The 22,581-nt window shown below is 56.2% G+C and overlaps 1 protein-coding gene across 2 annotated transcripts; it reads right to left on the bottom strand.

The window, feature by feature from the left end:
* Positions 1 to 1,217: 1,217 nt before the first annotated feature.
* Positions 1,218 to 19,557, bottom strand: SUN2 (Sad1 and UNC84 domain containing 2). 2 transcript variants are annotated; one of them, XM_030855935.2, is made up of 18 exons: positions 19,329 to 19,557; positions 16,235 to 16,391; positions 15,144 to 15,346; positions 14,646 to 14,780; positions 13,849 to 13,944; positions 13,403 to 13,496; positions 12,284 to 12,354; positions 10,132 to 10,259; positions 7,990 to 8,244; positions 7,465 to 7,542; positions 6,941 to 6,984; positions 6,188 to 6,353; positions 5,622 to 5,843; positions 5,209 to 5,293; positions 4,709 to 4,824; positions 4,410 to 4,577; positions 3,937 to 4,029; positions 1,218 to 2,940 (listed from the first exon to the last, which is right to left on the bottom strand). In XM_030855935.2, the coding sequence occupies exons 2-18, from the start codon at positions 16,354 to 16,356 to the stop codon at positions 2,827 to 2,829; spliced, it is 2,190 nt and encodes a 729-aa protein (XP_030711795.1). In that variant the 5' UTR covers positions 16,357 to 16,391; positions 19,329 to 19,557; the 3' UTR covers positions 1,218 to 2,826. The 2 variants fall into 2 exon arrangements, with proteins under 2 accessions (XP_030711795.1, XP_030711793.2); XM_030855933.3 differs by lacking the exon at positions 19,329 to 19,557 and adding an exon at positions 18,887 to 18,993.
* Between the last annotated feature and the right edge of the window lie 3,024 nt (positions 19,558 to 22,581).

Genomic DNA, 22,581 nt, shown 5'->3' with positions numbered 1-22,581 from the left:
ACACCAGCCCTTTTGTTGTTGATGAAGAATAAAGTTGTTAATCCAGTCACCTCAAATGGCAAATCCTGACCCTTTTGTAACGCAGCTAACACGTGTGGCATCTTTAATTCAGCCAGGCCCACTGTTCTGGCTTATCGGCCTCCCCAGCACAGAATAAGCCACAGGAAGTGTGCCATGGTGCAGGGGAAGCGCAGGTTTGATTGGGGTCACGGGACGGACCATAGAAAAGACGGTGTGAGGGTTGTGCCATGAGGGCCTCTTAAGATTTGGACGTGTGCAGACAGGCCCCAGAGGGCACGAACAGAGGCCCTGAGCCCTGACGGTGTGCGGTAGGTTCCAGGGATGCGTTTACTAATGCGGCTCAGGGATGTCACGACCTTTGTTGAAAAATGGTGCTAAATGCAGTGCAAGTGTGAATGAAATAGGAGGTGATGAAGCGAGCAGTTGCTGAGGGGCGAGCCATAGTACTAGGTTTCTCCTCATGCAGAGAGAGAGCTGAGGGCTTGAGTAACTGGCCCGAAGCCTTGGGCCTGGCTTTGCCTTCCACCCAGCACCATCTCCTGCAGCAGTTTATCCCCCAACTCCTGCCTACTGACCTGTTCCTGCCTTTATTTTCTCAGCTGTGATTGGGCCCCTCCCTGGGCCAGGTGCCATGGTCAGGATGAGAGGCGTGTGTTGAGAGTCCAGCTGGGCAACCACCCCTGGCCCTTGGAGCTGCTCATTGGAGGCACTGAATCTGGGGAGATATTTGCAGGGAAGGGCCAGGACCTGCTCCCTGGAACTGGCAAGATTCTGGCTCTTCAGGGGACCAACCTCGTGCCATCCCAACACAGGTACAAGGGACAAGGGTTTAATTCCCACGGAGGGGGACTGCGGCACTGACGGCGGACGAGCTCGGTAGTAAAGTGGGTAATTTCTACCCTCTGCTCCAGTGGCACTGAGAGACGCAGGACAAGCCTCCTGCTTCCCAGCGGGACTGGGACATCAGTGATGGCTAATAAAGCCACTCACTTGCTCCTGCCAGCCTTTGAGCCCAGAGTCACAGGCACGGGGCCTGCCTCAGGTCCCATCTCCCGTCACAGCTGAGTTTTAGCCGAGAAGCCTGGGTTTCTAAAGCTTAGGAGGAAGCCTTTGGGGCACTGTTTTGGCTAAGAATTCATTCTCTTTTTCCCAAGAGCAGGGTCCCGTGCAATGGCCAGATAAAAACCACACACTGCCCTAATCCTGGGCATAGTTTATTTTTTGCATAGGCATAAATTAGAATCTGGAGATACAAAATTAAGAACCAATAGTGCAGCATTTGTGACAGGAGAGCGCAAAACAAAACCTGGTTGTCTGGAGGCAGGGCCAGTGCCAGAGGACCGATCACAGGATGGCCGGGGCCTCGCCTTCGTTCCAGCTCCGTCCTCCATTCAGGGCGCCCACCTGCACAGCAGCCTTTCCTGCCCCCTCCCCGCGGGCCGGAACGAACCACAGAGTTGGAACCAGTGCCCCGAGCCCCTCTTGGCAGCCAGGTTACAAGGACCTGAACTCACCCGAGGCCCCACAGAACGGGGCTAGGAATCAAGCCCTTAGCTTTTCAGTTAAAAAACAGACCTTGAAAAATACATACATAATAGAGCAGGGCTTGCTGGGTCCAAAAGCTCCCACCTCAGCCCCCCTCCTAACCCAGCCCCCCACCCCTGACTGTCCCCCATAGAAAATGAGTCAGAATAGAAACAGAATTGAGCATGAGCTGAGAGAGCCCCCGGGGGTGGCTCAGGGTTAGGGGGCCTCTTACATCAGCGGCCTGATAGGGGTGGGGTAGGGCCAACAGTGCAGACAGACCTCCTCCCACCGTGGCACCCTGAGTGTCACTGTCAGTCATTGTATCGCTGGGCCACAAGAGCCCAGGGAGTCCCCTGAACACTTCTAGCTGACCCCAGATGTTCATGGCCTCGAAGGACAGGTCTGGGCACCCTGGGGGAATGCAGCAAGCTTGCGCTGGGGCACAGGTGGGCCCTAGCAAGGAGTGGGGAGCAGAGTGGGCCCCAGTCCCAGCATCAGGAGAGAGCAAGCAACTACTGTCCCCAGCAGAGGGGACTCCTACAGGGCCACAGGAGCAGTAACCCTCAGGCTCCCAGGAGCCAGACCCTCCAGGGTACAGGAAGCCCCATGGCCCACCCTGACCCAGGACAAATACAGTGTATAGAAGCCCTCCAGGAATGCTGTGGGCCTAGGCTGACGGCACTAGCTTTCTGGAGGAGCCCAGCTGCCTTCTCCCAGGAGCTTCCTGCCTGGGGACCAGTCCCAGCCTGCACCCTCCTCCCACAGGACCTCACTTCTCTGCCTAGGGAGGGGGTACAGCTCAGCTGCCCCAGGCCCTAGCCTGTTTCACCCACGGCTTTGGCACCTGATTCATTTATGCAGCTCCCTGGGTGCCAGCCCCCGCACATAGGCAAGGGGCAGGCAGGTCTCATCCACCTTTGCCGGAACATGGGCACTCATCCCGTCTCTCCCTGCCTCGATTTCCCACAACATGCTACATATATACACCCTCGCAGGAGGGAGAAGAAGGCGCCCAGTGCCCGGCGCGCAGAGAACAAAGAAGGAAAAGCGACGCCGGAGCCTGCTGACCGCTGGAGCCACCCGGCGCTCAGGAAGAGCCTGCGCGTTCCTTCTCACCTCCGCTGGGCCAGGGGCTCTTCTTGCCCGCTCCCGGAAGTCAGTGCGCTTCAAGCGTGCGGGGGCAGAGGCGGGGGTGCTGCGCAGCCACCCCCAGAGCAGGGGGCACGTGCCGAGAGGAGCTGGCCTCCCCGCTGGCGGCGGCAGCGGCACAGAGAAGGCCTAGTGGGTGGGTTCCCCATGCACCCTGAAGCGGTAGATGCAGGTGTACTCGGGGTGGCCCCAGTTAGTCAAGATCCGCAGCTCCACCACCTGGTACGCGGCCATTTTAGGGCCCTGGGGAGAGAAGGCAGGGGTGGGAGTCCTCAGACCGGAGGGGAGACGGCCACACCTAGGGCCAGACGCCCCCTCCCCCGGGCCTCTGTAGAGAACCGGACTTCAAAGCTCCTGTCTTCAGACCCTGGAACACAGTTTCCACCTGGTGGGCCAAGGAGCCCCACAGGCTTCACAGGTCCCACAGGGGCCGCCAACGCATGTCAGGCTGCGCCAGGCCCAGCCCACGGCCACATAAAAACGGCCTTGTAACCGAGCCCCAGCATGATTCATCGCAAACTGGGAAAACCTCACAGGAGCTCTCTGACCGTGAACAGAACTACCTTTATGGAGAGTCTGACGTATGTCGATGTTGAAAAAGAATTCCTTCACCGTGAATTAAGCAGAATTTCTTTTCTTTCTCAAGTTCCCATCAGTCCTCTGTGTCATACGCTCATTTTCAGCTGAGGGCTGAAACTCTCTGCCTGGTAGCCAGGCCTGCCTCTCTCCCCCCTCTGGGAGGTCCCTTTCTCCACCTCACCCACTTCCTCACACTAGGACTCCCCTGGTGTGGCTCTCAGGCCACCTACCGGAGACTCACCTGGGCTGGAGACTGGGGATCTATTCCTAACAAGGGCCCAGGAGACCAATGCCCACTCAAGTTGAGGCAGGAGCCCCCCAGCCGTGGCCCAGCCACGCTGTGCTGTGTGAGGCCCAGCTGGGCCACATTCACTCGGATACCTACCCTCTGCAGGCAGCTCCCCAGCACTGCCCATCTGGGAGGGCCCCTCCCCCTCCCCCTCCCCCTCCCCCTCCCCCACGCTGATGTGCACTTGGCGCCTCTCCCACGCCACAGGGACAGTGGTCTCTGTTCCGTACCTCGGGCTGTGGGTGGGCTAGGCTGTGACTTCTCACTTGGAACCCCCAGTGCCTGGCACAGGACAAGTACTCAGAAAACATCTGCTGAATGGGTGGGAAAGTACATATATACGCCTCTGCCAGCAGAACAGAATCCCATACCTGAAAATAGAACGTCTGAATGGGCTCCCCATCCTGGTCGTAGGTGAACTGGCCAAGGAGCATCCCCTCCTGCTGCAGGTCTTCATCGAAACCCTGAAGAGAGAGCACAGGATGGAGGGAAGAGCCTGCTCTTAGACACGGGCCCCCGGGGAGGAAGGCCTTCCCTCCCGCTTCCCCACTGGCCCCCTCCCACCCGGTGGGGCAGGCGCCAGCCTCCTCGGGGACTGCAGGGGGCCTGAGCTCTGGACACAGGGCCGCTGTGTGATCTGTGACAAGTCACTTGACTCATTAGGCCTCCGTTTCTTCCTCCGCAGCCCGAGGTAACTGAGACCGAAGTGCTGTTTCCCACCTTGGCGCCCTCTCTTCCGTATCTATTCCCTTCCCCTCAACCAAAGAACGATCCCAACTCTATCCTCAATAGAGACCCACAGGGCCCTCTTACAGCCCCTCTAGCCCCCAGGTGGGATACTCACAAAGACGGCAAAGTCCTTGGGGGCACTGGAGATGGTGCTGTTGGGTGACAAGGATTTGGGCACATGCTCTAAGGTGACAGCAGTGGGGCGGATGCGGGCAGAAAGGCGAACCACAGCAAAGCCCTGGGGCCCCTGGAAGGCCCAGCAGTTGCCTGGGTGCACGTCTGGCTGGAAGGGAAGAACGTTGGGTCAGCGCATGGCAGGTGACAAAGACAACCCGCCCTGAGCGCAGCTCTAATGACCCAGGAGGGGACGGTCACCCAGCTACGCAGGCGACTCGGTGTGCTCAGGGCCCCCACCTGGAGAATGACTCGAGGAGACTGGGATTGGTACCACAGGGGGATGCCGAAGAGGCTGAGGAGGGCCGTCTTGGTCTCGTAGGTCTCGGAACATCGGGTACTGATAACGCTGGCCCCTGAGACAGGAAAGAAAGGCAGGGTGGGCGCCTGGGGCTGGACTCCAGCAGGGGAGGGAGACCCACACAACCAGCTCAGCTCGCCAGCCAGGGGAACCCCGGCAGGGACTACCATTGCCCGTCCCCTCTCTGAGGACCAGTCTCCACACCTAACCCAGACCCCAGAGCAGCTACAAGCACCGCCGCCTCTTCCCGGCCGAGGACGGTGCTCAGCACGTCCCGCTTCTCCCACGCAGTCACTCGCCTTTGTTGTGAGCGCTGGGTTGGGTGAGTTCTGCCGACCTCAAGCCCTGCTTGCCTAACACCACAGCTACCCTAGCAGATGCCAGGGGGCCCGCCAGCGTAGGGAAAGGGGCCCAGCAAAGGGAGGAGAGGTGCACACACCTCCCGATTCCAGAGCGTAGTCCACCATCCCGATGCGGTCCTCGCTGTAGCGCTTCAGAGCCTGGTTTACAATACGGTGCACCTGCTAAAACACAGGCGCCCCGAGCAACTGTGATGGGAAGCAGACTCGTCCACCTCCGTGGCCCCACTGTTAGGGGCCAGGAACCCCTGGGCTCAGCCCTCCCCAGTCCGGACACGTGCCGTTGCTCAGGCATGCACCTCCACCCTTCCACACCAGCCCCAAAGCAAACATCGGAGCCTCCTGGATGTCACTTAGGTCACAGAACAGGCCAGGGAGCTGGCAGTGTGGGACTGTGCAGCTCTGTGGCTCCCAGGGGGGAAAGCAGTGCGTGTGTACTGGGTGGATCAGCCATTGCGGGGGGCGGGGGTGTCCAGGGGCATCCAGTCCTCACCTCCTCTGTCACCCCAATCACGCCCTCCTTCTGCAGCGTCAGCCCCAGGCTGGCCACGGCCTCCCTCGCAGACTTGCCCTGCATCTCGGCCACGTGGGCAAGGATCTTGCTCTCCAGCTCCTGCAGCTGAGCTTGCATCTCCTCTCGCTGAAGGAGCCCAGTGCGGCTTCCCCCACCTCGAAGAAGGAACTGACTGACCCAGGCAGGGAACTGAGACTCCACCTAGGGACCAAAGAAAGGTCTCACTCTGGGAGGCTCACAGTGGAAGCTGCCACAGCAGAGCCCTGGCCAGGGTGGGGTGGCGCCTGGCTTGGGTAGAGGGGACAGGGAGCGAGGAACAGGCCTGCGAGGGGAGGGCCAGGACGTGCCTGTTCAGGCCCAAGGAGGAAAGAGTTATGAACAATCCGCCATGTTATCAATGAGAGAACAGGAAGAACTTCTGTCCAAGAAAGCCAGCATCTGTGCCGAGTCCAGAGCAGGGGGCAAGAGGCTCTTTGCCTTGCAGACTGCTAGGACCGTCTCAGAGGAGGGGTATTCAGCAAGGGACGTGGATGGTTCCAACTCACATCGTCCCGCACAGCCTGGAGCTGCTGGGGCAGCAGGCCCACTTGGTCCTCCACCGAGCTCTGCTTCAGGGTCAGGGCTGCCAGTTCCTGCCGCAGGCCTTCCAGCTGAACCCCCAGCCGCCCCAGCTCCTTCATGGAACTCTCCCGAAAGGACTCCTGGGTCATCCTACTCCCAGACAGAGAAGAAAGAGTCAGCCTTGGATCTCTGGTGAGGGGTAAGGCTATGCTGAGGAGAACAAGAGGATCCCCTAGTTGGCACCTGATATAAGTGTGTGCCCACCACTCACTGGTGAGTGCAAGGCTCACTCTTGGAGGTTCTGGCTGTAGAACAGAGCTCCGGTGCCTGTGACTTGGCTTGCATATCCCCAGGAGCTAATTATTACAGTATCCCATTTCCCTTCTAAGCCCAGATCCATAATTCACTCTGCCTCAGCTCTCACATCCTCCACAAGTACAGATATCTGGGGCATGGGAATACAGCCGGCATGAGGTTGTACAGAAAAGACGGTACATCTGTAAATGAACCCATGAATCCCAATTCTCTCGCCATGCCTGCAACCCCTGCCGGACCTCCACTGCACCTCAAGGACAGGCTCTGAGCAGGTGATCCTGAGCTAGGTTTCAGCCATCTCCCTCTCTGCTTGGGACACAATCAGAATTCTGCTCCGGGGCTCTGCCCCCCAGTCCTAGCTGGGGGTGGGAATGGGGAGGCTGGGGCTGAGCAGGCCTAGGACAGATGGCAGTGCGCATTACCTTTGCCACTCAGACTTCAGCTCCTGGAGTCGAGCCTCAGACTCCTATAAGCGAAAGAAGGGACCAATGCAAGAAACGTCAGGCTCACAGCAGTCAGTCTTCCAGAGCAGGATCTGCTCCCTCTGGGGTCTTTGCTTAACCACATCCCCACCCCAGGGCCTCCTGACTCATCTAGCAAACGTCAGACTGGCCTCCTGGTTGAGGTCCTCGTGGGAGTCTCGGCCCACGTCTATCGTGCTTAGGCGTTCACCCGTTCACTCGTTCGTTCAGCATGTGTACCCAGCACAACAGGCCACTTGAAAGCAGCCCTTCCTGTCCTCAGGCATGATCCCAGGGCGTCTCTGCAGAGTGTTCCAGCCCAAGTGGATTCAGTTCAAGCAGAAGTCAGGAGACTCACAACCCTTCTCCCCATTCTGCACCTAAGCAGACCCTTAGGGGCCAAGGTGTCTCTCTGAGCCCAAGAACAGATGATGAATTCGATCAGCGCCCCACCGTAGGCTCCAAGTGCCCCCAAGCCCACCAACCTGCGAGGCCTGGACAATCTTCTTGAAGAGGTCTTCTGAGTCCTGTTGATGCTCTGCTCTCAGGGTGACCAGTTCTTCCTATCAGGCATAGGAGAGAGGCCAAGGATTTTACTGAGTCGTGCTCAGAGGCCGCTTACAACCAGTAAGTGGTGTAACCGGAATTCGAACCAGGCCTGTTTGATTGCAAACTTCAGCTCCTGGCCTTTCTGCTACAGTGCTTCTTGGAAACACGCAAGACTCCTCTTGGTCTTTACTGCACACCTGCATGGTGTGCCACACCTACATGGGCGTTACAGGCGCACTACAATCTCATGTTCTCACAACCAGGGGCAGGGCAGACAGGAGAGTCTCCGTTTTAAAGAGGAGGACACTAAGTCTTAGAGAAGGTAATTGCCAAGTGGTAGAGCCGTCTGACCCTGAATGACACACTGCTGTCTCCCTCATGTCAGGGTGCAGGGCCTCGCCCCCTCCACCCCACACACCCAGGGTGTCAGCCACACGGGCCCCTCAGCTCCCCTCCCCGACCTGGATCTGAGCAGCGGTGTCCCTGCGGAAGTCCTCCTTCAGGGCAGCCTCGCGGCGGCTCACCAGCCCCTCCAGGAGCGCCAGGGTGTCCTCGTGGCTCAGGCTGCCGCTGCCCCCCTGCCCTCCAGCCCCCTGCCGCAGCTCCAAGCGTTCCAGCCGCATGGCCTCCTTCTGCCAGCTGGAGGAAAATTCGGCAGCAAGAGCTTCCAGGCGCCGCTCCAGAGAGTGTACCCGGGACAGAATGCGCTGCTCAGCCTGGCAGGACGGGGAGGGAAAAGCCACAGAGGTTAGGGACTTATGACAACAGTGCTTCCTAAAGAGGAAGGGAAGAGAATCCCAGAAACACCCAAATGAAATTATAAAACACAGTCTGTCGACTGTCAGTTAAAAGGCACGAGCCTAGTGAGTACAGAGGTCGGGCTTCTGACTTGCAAAAATTCCATTTTTAAACTAGGCAGTACTTGCATGACTCAAAAAGCAAGCAAGCAAACAGCAAAAACTCACGCTCCTAACCTCTGCCCCATTCACTCAGAGCCCTCACCACCAAGCCTTCCCAAACCAGGCAACTATTTTTATTAGTGTCTTTATGCAGATGAAAGTAAATACAAAGATATGTCATTCTTTACTTCCCCCGTTTTACAGAAAACGTGGTCCTGAAATTGAGTTGTCTTTACTAGTGATTAAAAAAAAAAAGTTAAAGATGCCAGAACACATCGTTATTTTGTGAAATAATAAACTCAGGGTCAGGAAAGTAATATCTACCAAAATAAATGGTTAAAAATGTGATAGCAAATTAAATTCAGCAGGGTGCAAGCAAAGTTCAAATAACTCTAATCAGAGGACAAAGCGTTTTACATTTTCATCGTAGACCCCGGGACCTGCACACACACACGCCGGTGGTTTGTGCACTCATCGCCCCCCACTGGACTGCAGGCCTCTTGAGGGCAGGGCCTGGGCTGGATCCAGCTTTAGCCTCTGGCGGGTTGCAAAAATGTCCTGCCCTCCTCCCAGCATCTGCGCCCTCCGCAATGTGGCTTCGCAGGTGCTTCCATGGAGAGGTGGGGTCTACTTCCCCCTCCTTGAATCTGGCCTGGCTCTGAGATTTGCTTCAGCCAATAGAATGTGGCAGAAGTGACAGAATGCTAGTTCTGAATCTAGTCCTCAAGGTCTGGCATGATTCCACTCTCCTGGAACCCTGCCCGGCCGCTATGAGAACAAGCCCAGGCTACCTGCTGGACAGCAAAGGTACAACCTGCCCAGTCCAGGCCTAGACCAGCCCGCCCCTGCTGACCCACCAGTTAACTGCAGACACGCGAGGGGGCCCAGCCAAGATCAGCTGTCCTTGCTCAGACCAGAAAAGCCACCCAGAGGACCTGCAGGCTCACGAGCTAATCCAACGCTGTACTTCTCTTTTTTTTTTTTTTTTTTTGCTACACCGCACAGCTTGCAGGACCTTAGCTCCCTGACCAGGGGTTGACCCTGGGCCATGGCAGTGAGAGTGCTGAGTCCTAACCACTGGACCACCAGGGAATTCCCCAGTGCTGGTACTTTTTTTTTTTTTTTTTTTTGCGGTACGCGGGCCTCTCACTGTTGTGGCCTCTCCCGTTGCGGAGCACAGGCTCCGGACGTGCAGGCCCAGCAGCCATGGCTCACGGGCCCAGCCGCTCCGCGGCACGTGGGATCCTCCCAGACCAGGGCACGAACCCGTGTCCCCTGCATCGGCAGGCGGACTCTCAACCACTGCGCCACCAGGGGAGTCCCAGTGCTGGTACTTTTAAGGCACTGATTCTAGGGGTGGTTTATCTATGGTAATAGGTAACAGAACAGGATATTACCTGACTCACAGAAGGTACTCAGTAAAGATTCGTGAAATTGTACTGAAAAGGAACAAGGTAGGCAAGACAATTTGTCTTATTCCTTTTCCTTCTGTTTTCCGTGCCTCTTAGGATGGCAACTAACTTTTGGGCAGTTTTGAGTCATATTTAAGCACAGGCAACACACCCCCCAACACCTGCACCACTGACAGCAGAGAAAGGTGTCCTGGCAGCACCTCTTCAGCTGTGTGTGTGAGGAAGAAGGGCAGGGACGACTTCAATGGCAAATTCAGGCCGAGGCGGGAGGCTGCGACCCTAAGATGCTCACCTGGAAATGTGGGGATGAGTCTCTGGAACCCCATACCGCACGCTGCCCACTGCTGCCCTTCGAGGCCCACCAGGAAGCCACGGCGGGGTGGAACGTCTGCAGCCCGAAGGGGTAGCAATACCATGCGCCTGCACACAGAGGAGGGGGCAGTTAACCCGGGCCGGGGCCACAGCGCGGACGGCAGCCTCATGAGCAGCGCTCACCAGCAGCCTTCCTCGCTCGCGGGAGCCTTGCCCCGGCCAAAGGCGGTATGAGGGGTGGAGGTTCCCGCCACTCTCTGAGGCAGCAGCCTCCACCCGACAATCCCAGCGTGTACGCATCCTCACGTCCCCTCAGGAATCCTCACCTTTCCACAGGTGGCAAAGCTTGGAGGAAGCGGCTATCATAAGTTGGGGATGATCCAACGGTAGAACCCAGAGGGCCTGACGGTGGTCCTCAGTCCAGACCGTACATCAGAATCACCCACGCAGCTTTTGAAACAATCAGTGTCTGGCCCCGCCCTCCAGAGTGAGTTCGCGGGCCTGGGGGATCCCTCCATAAGGAGTTTTAAAAGCTCCCCAGGTGGGAATTCCCTGGCGGTCCCATGGTTAGCACTCGAGCTCTCAATGCCGAGGGTGTGGGTTTAGTCCCTGATTGGGGAATTAAAATCCCACAAACTGTGCAGCATGGTCCCCCAAAATAAATAAATAAATAAAAGCTCCCCGGGTGACTCTAATGGGCTGCCATGGTTGAGAATCACTGAAACAGAATCCACCTGCTCAGAAAGGCTGCCTGCTGCCCCGGAACAGAGCACAAGGCTGCCACCACACAGACATTTGCATCTTGCTCTAGGGGCTACCTGTTTGCGATGTGTTTACTCCTGAGCTATGCACGTGCCGTGTGTGCGTGTACATGTATGCGTGGGGCTGACAGCGCCTGAAAAAGCCATATTGGCTGTGGGGTCTCCACCCTGGTAAGATGTCACACTTGCCACTCAGTTGTTGGCCTCGAGCAGGTGCAACAGGAAGCATGTGACCACCAGACTTTAAGTCAGACCCTCCGGACAGGCCTTCACTTACTGCTCTCCCGGAGCTGGTCACTCCACCCCTCTGCCTTTCAGACTTTCCGTATGCATCTCATGACACCGTGAGAACCTCAGCTCCACCAACCCCACATGGGGATGGTGAAACAAACAACCTTGTGAGATAACACAAGGGAGTATGCTTCCTGAACAAAACACTGTAAGATTATAAAAGGTCATTATTATTTTAAGGGCAATGCCCAGCTTCCACTGGATAGGAACAAGCTGTTCTTGTAACAGGAAACAAGGGAATCAACACTTGGAAAGATGTTCTACCTTGGTAGAAATTAAAGAAATACAACTTGAGTAGATGCTAAACCTATAAAACCACCTCTAAAAATATAATAATAATAAAGCATGGTCTTTAATTATAAATTGGTAAAACTGAGCCTGGGGGCCACAGGGGCAACTCATAGGAAACTGTGAAACTCATGTGAAATTGTCAAATCAAAAGCTGAACACAAAATATATAAACATAATGATTACAACTATGTAAAAAATGTGAAAGTTCAACGATAGAGACTGGAACAACGTGGAGCATCTTATAGATGACAGGTACTTCTTGGTGCAAAAAGGTGCTCTCACTTCTCTTTACTACTTCATTGTTTTGATCCTAAAGACAGCTGAAGACTGAACTTGATGTAATGGTAATTCACTCACCCAGACAACCTTCTGATTTGGAATGGAGGGAAAATGACTGCTAATAACAGTGTCAGAGTCCCTGCTTTTTACCCCGGTATTCCTGTACTAAGGCATGTTCCAGCCCCTGGGTCTGCAAGGACGCTCTAGACATGCTAGGCAGCCCAGCGTAGAAACCCAAACCAAGGACAAGATCAGTGGATCGGAGCATTTCCCCTTTCACCCACTGGTCACCTGAGGACCCAGGAGACCCAGACAGGATGCTGCCCAGGCGCCATCCGACCCCGCTCGTCCTGCCTCCTTCCCCTTTTTGTAGCTGATCACTGTCTCTCTAGTTTTCACATTTCTGCTCAGCACCAGCGTTGGCCCACACTCTGCCTGCCCCTCTGGCTCGCAAGCCCCATCTCCACAAGCTCTCGTTCTACCCCTCCCCGTGACAGTGGATGAGCTCACCATAGGTCAGGCCGGTCAGAAGCAGCAGCAGCAAGAGGAACCACAGGAACGTCTTCAGTGATGAGAAGCGCCTGGACCACAGGAGGGGAGAGAGGGCAGGCGGAGGTGTCAGGAGGGCTCCAGAGCCTCTATATGCCCCCAGGGAGTTCCTAGAGATTTTTCCTGAGTGCTGAGCTAGAGTTAGAGAAGACACCCTCAAGCCTCTCATCTTGCCAGGGCCAGATTGGATGCTTTACCTGCAAAGCTTGGAGTGATGGGGACAATTCTGACTCTGAACTGTATTGATGTTATCAGAAATAAATACTGGGGGTGGGGCGGGGGGGCGGGCTTCCCTGGTGGCACAGTGGTTAAGAATCTGCCTGCCAATGCAGGTGACACGGGTTTCAACCCCGGTCTGGGAAGATCTCACATGCCACGGAGCAACTAAGCCTGTGCGCCACAACTACTGAGCCTGTGCTCTAGAGCCCATGCTCCGCAACAAGAGATGCCACTGCAATGAGAAACCCGCGCACCGCAATGAAGAGTAGCCCCCGCTCGCCGCAACTAGAGAAAACCCATGAGCAGCAACGAAGACCCAACACAGCCAAAAATAATAAATAAAAATAAATTTATAAAATAAATAAATAAGTAAATACTGGGGTCTCTGAATAACCTAAAACTTTCACAGACAGGTGTCCTCTAGGCAAGCAAATATAGAAGAAAAAAAAAGTAACTCCTTAGTCAGGCAGTATTTTCTTTTGGAAAACACTGGGGGTCCAGGTCACCGGGGGGCCGAGAGGGATGCTGAATGTTCTGGGGAACACCACTTGCTGGCTAGAGCCTAAGGCCTGGCCAGCAGGAGTAAGGCTGGGCTTGTCTGAGATCAGAAGTGGCTAGGCTGGTGTTCAGAAGGAAGTGGCCAAGAAGCTGCGTTCCAGAACACTCCCTGCACCTGACTCTAAGTCCTGTCCACTGTCAGGCAGAAAAAGGGGCTCTGGGTGTCCACTCCACGCTCACTAATAAAAGCCGCAGGTAAACTGGGAAAGAAAAAACCTTCAGAGAAACCATCACGCACAGGTGTAGATGCTTTATCGGCCCCTTCTGCCTGGGGCCTTCTGATTCCTTGTCAGTCTTGCTTACCTGGTTAAAACGAAGACGTCGAGGAGGGAGGCAGCTGTCGTCAGGCGGTACCAGGTGGTGCCAATCCACCAGTAGAGGAGTCCGAAGAGCCGGCCTGGAAGAGGGCCCGTCAAGCCTAGTGCCACCCTGAACCACTGGGCCTGTGTGTCTCCACCAGCGGTCCTCCCTGCCCCGACCCCAACCCTGATCGCCAGTGCACCTCCGTCCTGTCCCACGCTACCCAGGTCCTGTGATGCCACCCGCCTGCGCTGCCAACGCCCTCCGCCCAGCTTTCAAGCAAGGGTGCTCCCGTGGCTCCTGGCTCCCCGTAATTATTCTGGAGCGAGCTATCCCTGGTGGCCCTACAGTCTCTTTCTAACGGGTTGGATACCCAACCGCAGAAAGATGGGTGAAAGTGACTGCCAGAGAGAATGGAAACCATCATGTACAGAGCAGCCGGCACTCACCTGGAGAAGTGAACACCATCCAGAAAAGAGAGCCCGCCCGAGAGACAGCGTTCCGCAGCCGCGACCCTGAACCCTGCTGGTCCGTCTCCGAGTAGCCTGCAGGGGAGCAGAGGAGACGCCCAGTTGTCCTCACTCTTTTTTTCTGGTGTGGAGGTGCCGTGCACCGCAGGGCCTGCGGAATCTTAGTTCCCCGACCAGGGATCGAACCCGTGCCCCCTGCAGTGGAAGCGCAGAGTCCTAACCACTGGACCGCCGCTGTCCTCACTCTTAAGAGCCTTGGGACATGGAGACTGTCAGTTGTCTGCTCCTCTAGACTGTGAGCTGAGACCGTGTGTCATTCTCCTTCACATCCCCAAGTGACAGAGGCTGGCAGCTAGCAGGCCAGTAAACGCTGACGAAGCGAAGCGCTAGATTTCTGACATTTTTTTTCCCTTGGCCTCCTTGTCTGCTTCCTTCTCACCAGCAACCCCTCAAACCACTCAGACCTAGAGTAAGGGATCAAGCACCTCCTGCGTGTGAAGCTCCATGTTAAACACCTGCCGGAAATGAGTCAAATAAGGGAACCGGCCACAGGCGGCTCAAGGCCTCGTGGGGCCAGGCGGTCGCATCCCAGCGCTATCGAGGGCCACCCCAGGCCTGGGTTCAGGGCACCGTGGGGGCACAGCAGCAACACTCAGCTGGACACCATGCTCTCTCGAGCTGTCAGGGCGCCTTCCCCTACTTCCCGTCACCTCCCCAGCAGCCCGGGAACCTGGCGGAGCACCTCCCCGAGGCTGGGGAGGGAGGACGTCGCCTACCTACGTAGTCATCCTCGGAAGAGTAGCCCGAGGACGACCCGAGGAAGTCCTCGGACAGCTTGTTCTCCGGGAGCCCGTTGACTTTGCTGCTCTCAGTGCCACCTGTGTCTCTCCTCCTCACCCGCAGGTCCTCACCTGAGGAGGGAAGAACGCGGGGTTCTCCTGGGGCAGAGGTGCTCCGAGGAGGGTGTTCCAGAGGGACTCGCGGGGACACCCCGAGGAGCATCTCTGATGGGCAGCCCCGCCCGAGCTCCCTTGGGTCAAGGGAGGGTGAACTAGGACCGGCCCCTCCGTCTCCCAGGCCTGGAGCAGCTACGTGGCTACTCCATCGTCTAAAGGGGCCTGGAAGTTCAGACACTCGGCTGCTCTCCCAAGGGTTTCCGAAGGTGGGGAGCCCCTCTTCTGGCCCCGCAGCGGTTAGGAAACCCCTGGGGGGGATTTTGGACCATACATCTCCGGAGGCAGCAGAGGCCCAGGAGAAAGGCTGTGGACACTCACTCCAGAAGGGGTCACCACGCAGCTGGTCGTCGAGGATGGAGTTCCTGGTGAGAGAGGCGGCGATGGAGGCGGCCCGGGGGCTGCCAAAGTAGGACTCCCTGACCACAGACTCGCTGTAGTAGGAGGTGTGCCTGTCGGAGGAGGGGCCCAGCTGTGGCGCTGGGGAGAGGCGCTTCATGTTGCCGGATTTCTTCTTCAGGGTCCTGTGGGAGGTCAGCAGGAGGAGAGAGGCAGGAGCTGAGCCCAGCCAGGAAAGCGAAAGCGGGGCTCTAGGCAGTGCTCTGCCCTCCTAAGGTCCGGGGGGGGGGGGGGGCCGCGGCCTTGTTGCTAGGCAACTAACAACTCCCAACTGCTGACTGTCTACTGCGCAAAGCAGGTACTTTCTGTGCTCCTGTTATCTCTAAATCTCACAAGCAGTTAGGCGAGACCATCAGTAAGCGATGGAGTCAGGATTCAAATCTAGGTCTCTAACTTCAAAGCCAAAGTGTTTTTTCATGCTTCCTCATGGATTAGTAATTTCTACAACCCACTGAAAACCCAGACAAACCCAACCTGGCCTTCTAGAGCTAGTCAAAGCCTCAGGGGCTGTCAGCTCGGCCTCACATCTGCAAGGGGGCAGGGTGAGGCAGGCGCCTGCCTTAGCTCACATCCTGGTGCCCCTTGGACTTGTTCGTCTCCTCAGCTGCTTCGCTGGCCCTGAGGAGGCCCTACAGACAGTGGCACATGTGGGTGTGGGTCTGGGGAGGATGGCCAGACTGGCAGAGCCATCCACGGCACCATGGGTTCCTGTGAGCCCAGCTCTCGGTTTTGGGGTTTCCGGCCTGGCTTATTCTTGAAGCTGCCTCTCCCCACTTCCTGTTCTCTGAACATGAGGGCAGCAGCCCGGCTTACAGCATGGAGAGAAGAAACAACACTGGGCCCTGGCATCCCCAGAGGTGTGAATGTCCCCTTTCACCAGACATGGGTATCTGATCTCTGCCCACAAAAGTCACAAGACGAAGAGGCTGCGCAGTGAGCCGCCCAAGACATGTGCTCTGCAGGTCAGTGCGATCCCACGGAGGCGGGTGGGGCTGGAAGTGGCGATCCCATACCTGAGAGGGCTGTCTTTAAACAGGGTGCTCTGACTGCCCATCACCGAGCTCCCCCCACTGCTGCTGCTGCCGTCATCGTCACCCTGGGAGTAGCGTGTGAGGCGCTGGCTTCTTCGAGACATGATGAGGTGGGCGGGGGACCCTTCCCCTGAAGAGTCTTGGGAGAGAAAGGGCGCCATGTGAAGCGTGGGGCTGTTCTCAGCCCCTCTCCAGGGGAGGAGAAACAGCGCACTGCCTCCTAGCCAATCCCCACCCCCCACCGGGATTCAACTGAAACAGCCTGAGATGTGGGTGACATGGGGCATTTATTAATTATCCCGGCCCCACCCACCCTGCTGCCCTCTGCCCTCTGCCTTGGGCAGCCTCTTTCATGGCACCTTCCACAGGATTTCCTAATTCTCAGTTTACTGGATGCGGAGGTCCGTGAGAGCTAGCATTGGGCCTTCTGCAGCCTCTGACATGAGACAGAGCCTGTGGCACCTGATAGATGCTAAATGAATGCCTTTCATCACTGCTGCCCTGCACCCGCTCTCCAGCCCAGCCATCTCACCCTGCTGCCCTGTCCCTAGAGCTGTGCCTGTTCTTGTTCTAGCTTGTTTCCCTTAGATGGGACGTGCTTTCCTTTCTTCGTAGCTGTATTCACTGATTCAGAGCCGCAGTCAAACTTTGACTCCAGAAAACTTTTGCACGGTAACCCCTGCCTACATCCTGATGGCGCCCGATGCCGTATCCCATTAGTGATTACTGGGTTGCAACATCAGTGCATCTTGATACGATAAAATACTTTGTTAAATGCCTCCTAGGTACCCGGCTCCTTACACACCCATTATAATCCAGGAAGGCATTGTTACCCCCATTGTACTGGGGGGAACCTGGGACACTGAAATGATCAGTAACCTGCCCACAGCCACCCAGCCTGTAAGTGACAGTGGCAGAGTTTGAGCTCAGCTCTCACAGGTTGCAGGGCCTGGGTCCTTCCACTCCACCAGGAGGTTTTCAAGTTGTTTCAGGAATGTGTTGTTGTGTCCCCAACTAGAGCCTTTTACAGCCTCCAGTATGTTCAGAACAGGCTGCAGAGCTGTTACATTTGTTAACAAACTAACAAAACAGGCAGGTGGAGCGCCAGTGTGGGATTAGCCTCAGTCCCTATCAGCCAGACCAGTCACTACGTGGGGTGGAAAACCAAGGCTCTGGAATTGATAAGGAAGACTCAGAGGAGGCCAAGGTGAAAAGACGTGGCAAAAGGGGGCATTCTACAACACAAGGAGGATTCATAAACCTTTCAGTTCTAGAAACCCAAGTTCAAAATCTCAGATGGCCAGTATGAGCACTCTGAACATGGCGCCTTTGCCAGCCTGTATTACAAAGTCACTGTTATACTTCGGTCCTAGTACTTGTGACTTAGCACTTCCAATATTCCTCGTTGATACTTAAATTACTAGTTCTCCGGACTGTGTGATGGACATAGGCTCTAACACATCCCAACTCAGACTACAGAAACCAGGAGGTCTGGTTAGTCCAGTTGAAGAATTCTGCAAAGTCGTCTTCTGAAAAACAAGCAGCCTCATGTCTTGGGTCTTACTGGTGTCTTCACAGGTAGGATGTCCACCTGGCATCTTTCCCTGGTTTTAGCCGATGGTGGTAAAGGGACCGATTGGTAGTAGCCACCGCAGGAAGTTGGCCTGGATCCTTTTCTATATTCCATTCCTTACAGGGTAATTCCACCCCTGCTACTGCCCTCCCCACCTGAAAGCTACAGATGCTCACACAGGCTCCTCCTCTTAACCCTGCCCTGCAGAAGCTGATGAAGCTTTCGCCCTGGGGCAGGAACAAAGCAATGAGTTTATACAGAACTCAAGCTACTGCTGGCAAGAATATAAATAAATATTTAGATGGAGGGTGTGTGTGTGTGTGTGTGTGTGTGTGTGTGTGTGTGTGTGTGTGTGTGTGTGTGTGTGTGTGTGTGTGTGTGTGTGTGTGTGTGTGTGTGTGTGTGTGTGTGTGTGTGTGTGTGGAGGGGGGGCGGTTGCTGAAAACCATCAGCAGTCAGCACCCTTCCAGGGGTGCCTTTTAGTCTTTCTCATGGGGTTCTGCTATCACGAAACACTTTATCATTGAATCTGGGTTTCGCAAGATGAAAAGGTGGAGGCCCCGTCCTCCAAAACAAAACAAGACGTGAGCCTCTCAGAGCTCCAGTCTTTTGCATCTCAGAATAAACACCCCCGCCTCCCCCCCCCACCGCTAAGACACCCTCAAATAAAACATCCCTTCCCACTTCTAAGAGGAACCACATCCTTTCTCAGCTCCACCCTTCCCCACCCCCATCACAAACTTATATGGCAGTATCCATCCAGTCGTCAGACTTAACCTAGATCTTGGGCATCCTCCGCGGTACGTTTTCATACTACATTCTCTCGTGGGACCTGCAAAACGCTCCAGGTGCTAACTCTGCTCCCTTCATTCCCTACTGGCTAAACCTGCGGGAGTTTTTTTTTTTTACCAACCATGCGCCTTTCCTGCCTCTCTGCTGTAAGTCACACTCCCGCCTCCTATTTGGTTTCTTTCTTTTTTTTTTTTTTTTAGAACTGAACAAAATGGCCCTCCCTCCTATTCCCAGAGTTATGACAGGCGGCGACAGAAGCAGAGAACTACCCGTCCCTGGAAACTGCCTGACTGGCACGAAAACGCGGGCACTGGCCTGGGCCGCTTTGGGACAGCCGGGTCTCCACTCCTCGTCTACCGGGGAGGTTCGGCCCGGGGAAGTCCCGCCCGGAGACATCCGCCCTCCAGACTGACCAGTGGAGCGGCCAGTCCCGGGGGCGGGGGCCGGGCGGCGGAGATGAGTCACGGCGGCCTTGGCACAGCGCTGGCCCTTCTCGACCGGTCCAGGGGCGTGCACCGGGCGGGGCTGGAGCCTGGCCCAGCTTGGCCCGGAGAGGAAGGGCCAGGCCTGGGCAGCTCGGCTCTGGCCGGTGCAGCCCGACAATGACCCCGGGGTCAGGCCGGGCCCGGGACCCGCGGGGAGGGGAGCGAGGCCGGCCCACCACCCTCGCCCCGCGCGTCCGCCCGCCAGAGGCCCAAGGCCGGCTGTTACCTGCTGCCGCCGCTGCTCCGTGCGGGACCGGGGACGTTCGAGGCCAGCCGCGCCTCCCGGGCGCACCCTCTTACCGCGTCGGAATCCGGGGAGGTGCGGTCGGCGCAGGGACCCGGGGCGCGCGGGGAACTGCGGACGGCGGATTGGCGGACAATGCGGCCCGCGCAGAACCGCGCTGCGCAAGTGGGGCCGGACGGCGCGCGCGTGGCCGAGTGTGTTATGTGTGCGCCTGTCAGTCAACGCTGACAGACCGCAGCCCATTGGTCAGACCCCGCCCGCGTCACCGCCCACTGCCACTGCCCATTGGGCGGTTTGAACACAAAGGCTCCGGCTCGCCCCGCCCGCCGCGTGGGCCAAACGGGCGGGGCAAGGCCAGACAAGAATCGCGCGTGGGAGGCGCGGGTGAGTGGGCAACCCCTGGGCGCTGGAGGACTCGGATGGAGCCGGCAAGCGGGGGCTCGACCTGGCCTGACTTCGCACTTGACTCCCGGTCTGGTTGCTCAAAACACTTGAGCCCTGTCCTGGTACTGCCTCATGCGCCTCACCCCACCCGCGGCCTTCTGGGGCCCAGCTCTCGGCAAGATGACTCGACAGGGCCGGGGTGCCAGGACCTTAAAGGTATTGAAGATGGCACGAGGAAGTGGGGAGCAGGGGAGATTGACAACCCCTGGCCTAAGACCCACCTGGAGGGGTAGCGTGTAATTAGCCCCTAGAGGACCTCCCCCAAACAATTGTTGGAATCTCTTGCGTAACAGTTTTCTTAGGCATTTCTACACTTTTTTTTTTTTTTAACAGATCAGGAAACAGGTTCATAGAGTTTTTAAGTGATTTGCTTAGTCACACAGCTTGAACAAGGCAAAACTGAGATAAGAAGCTTCTCTCCATATCCAAGCCCCCCCTTTTTTTTCCATTTTGGGATTGATTTTGGGATTCCAGACTTGGCAGGAAGCTCTGCCACTTCTCAGTCTGCCCTCAGAGGCCCCCAAATTTCATGGCAGAAGCTTTTCTTCATTTGAAGGAGGATGCTTGCCCCAGTTGGTGCTGAGAAGGCAAGGCCGGTTACCTATTCCTCTGCTTTACTCAAATCTGAGTGTGGAAAGAGTACTTGATAGATATGGAATGAATAACATGCTGCCTGACTTCAAGGGTCCTGTGCCCTGGCTCCCCACTGGCCAACTCTACAGATGCAGAAAGTGCCCAGCTTGGGAGGAGTCACTTCCTGGCAAGCTCTTCTAAGGGAAGATGAAACTGTTGTTACTTCACTTTTAAAGTGCCAAGAGGAAGAGACTAGAAATAATGAAATCAGGACAGGAAGACGCTGGGGGTAGGGGATTGAGGAAATGTGAAGCCCTTGTGCTAAGTCGACTCCATACAAAGATGACCCCCTGATCCCTGGGTCTCCACTGCCCCACCCAGAAAAGAGGGGCCTCACCTGCAGTTACAATCTACTGAAGACAACAGTGCTTGCCTCTGGGGTTAGGCTTCGAGCTCCCTGAAGACAAGCTGGCTCATGTCTGAGTATCTGCTGAACGTGGGATGAGTGAAGTGAGAATTGAAATCAGATTGAGAGTCAGCCTCCAGGTAGGGGAGGGGCCTTCTCTTGACACCTTCTCCACCCCAAGGAGCTTAATGCCTCAGTTCTGTCCTAGCCAAGTCCAGTGGAGTCTCCACATCCCGCCACCTCCGTTGCAGAGCCTGCTTCACTCCCTTCCAAGGATCCCGGCAGAAGGACCCCCTTCCCAGGATGTGCTGGTTCGTAAAGCAAGAGGCCATGTGCCTTCCACTGGTCTCAGGCATGGGCCATGGCCACAGGCTGGCTAGAGGCAGCCCTCTGCTAAACTGTGTTGCCTCTGTGGGCCTGTAGTAGGTAAATAATGGGCCCCAAAGATATTAGGTCCTAATTCTTGGAACCTGTGAATGTTCCCGTACACGGAAAGTCTTTGCAGATGCGATTAAAGGAAGGATTTTGAGATGGGGAGATTATCCTGGATTATCAGAGTGGGCTCTAAATGTAATCACCAGTGTCCTTTTAAGAGAGAGGCAGAGGAGAAGAGGAGGGGGCAATGTGGCCACAGAAACAGAAATTGGAATGTGCGGCCACGAGACAAGGAATGCTGGCGGCCACTGGAAGCTGGGAGAAGCCAGGGACGGAGTGTCTCCTAGAGTCTCCAGAGGGAGCAAGGCCCTGCCAACACCTTGACTTTCGTCCAGTGATTTTGGTTTTGGACTTCTGGTCTTCTCAACTGTGAGAGAAGAAATCTCTGTTGTTTTAAGTCACTAAATCTGTGGTAATTTGTTATGGCAGGCACGGGAACGTAATTAGGGCCCCTGGGAAATTCCTGGTCTTGTTGTTCAAGGCTCCCAGGACTGTGTGAGGCGCCTCCCTCTGTCCTGACCATCCTCACTGATGGGACCTGTCAGACTTGTGCGATCACACACAGCTCTGTCTGCCCGTCTCCGCTGCCCCTGGCCTTTCTGCCATCTTCTCCCTGAGCCACGCTCTGCCCTTTCAGACTCGTCTCTCTGCCCGGCCACCATTCATTCGTTAGTGTTCTCCCAGCGCCCCTCCTCTCTTTTCACTGCTCTGTTATTGCTCCTCCTTTCTTCCGTCATCGTTTCATAAACAGTGGCAGGGCAGAGGTGGCCAGCTTTGCCCCAGCTGGAACAGGCTCTGGGTGGCTGACGGCGCAGCCGCTGCTGTGGGGCCACACGATGGCTTTCTCTGTTGCCAGGCACTTTCTCTGTTGCCTCGGTGGCCCCTTCCTTCATAAAAAAAATTTTTTTAATTATATTTTACAACCACGTGGGCAGAAAGATGACTAATCTAGGCTTGATTCATGAGTAAGTATTCATTATTATTATGCTTAATTTTTCTTCCGGTTTTAAAAGAAATGAAATGAAAACATTTCCGTGGGCCCCTGAAGCATCCTGCGTCCTGGGCGCTGAGCCCGCTCTGCTTAATGGAGAGGTTGGCTCTGTGCTGGAGATGCCGAGGAACAGCTCAGTGAGAGGAGCCCATACTGGCTCCCGCCCCAGCCCCTGCCTGCCAGAGGCCAACCTGAGTGCTCTGGGGCTCTGGAACCTTCTTCCACTCCAGCCCAGAGGAGCAGCAGCCGTGGCAAGTCCCATATCAGCCGAAAAGCAAGGGGGGGCCCGCGATCTGCAGCCCTGGGTCTAGGCCGGGTGCACCGCTTGCTTTCTCTGTGGCCTGCTCTGTGAGCCACTTCACCTCTCGTTCGTAAAATGCAAATAA

The sequence above is a fragment of the Globicephala melas genome, chromosome 10, assembly GCF_963455315.2.
Source record: "Globicephala melas chromosome 10, mGloMel1.2, whole genome shotgun sequence".
NCBI lineage: Eukaryota > Metazoa > Chordata > Mammalia > Artiodactyla > Delphinidae > Globicephala > Globicephala melas.
This window is presented reverse-complemented; position numbering and strand designations above follow the sequence as displayed.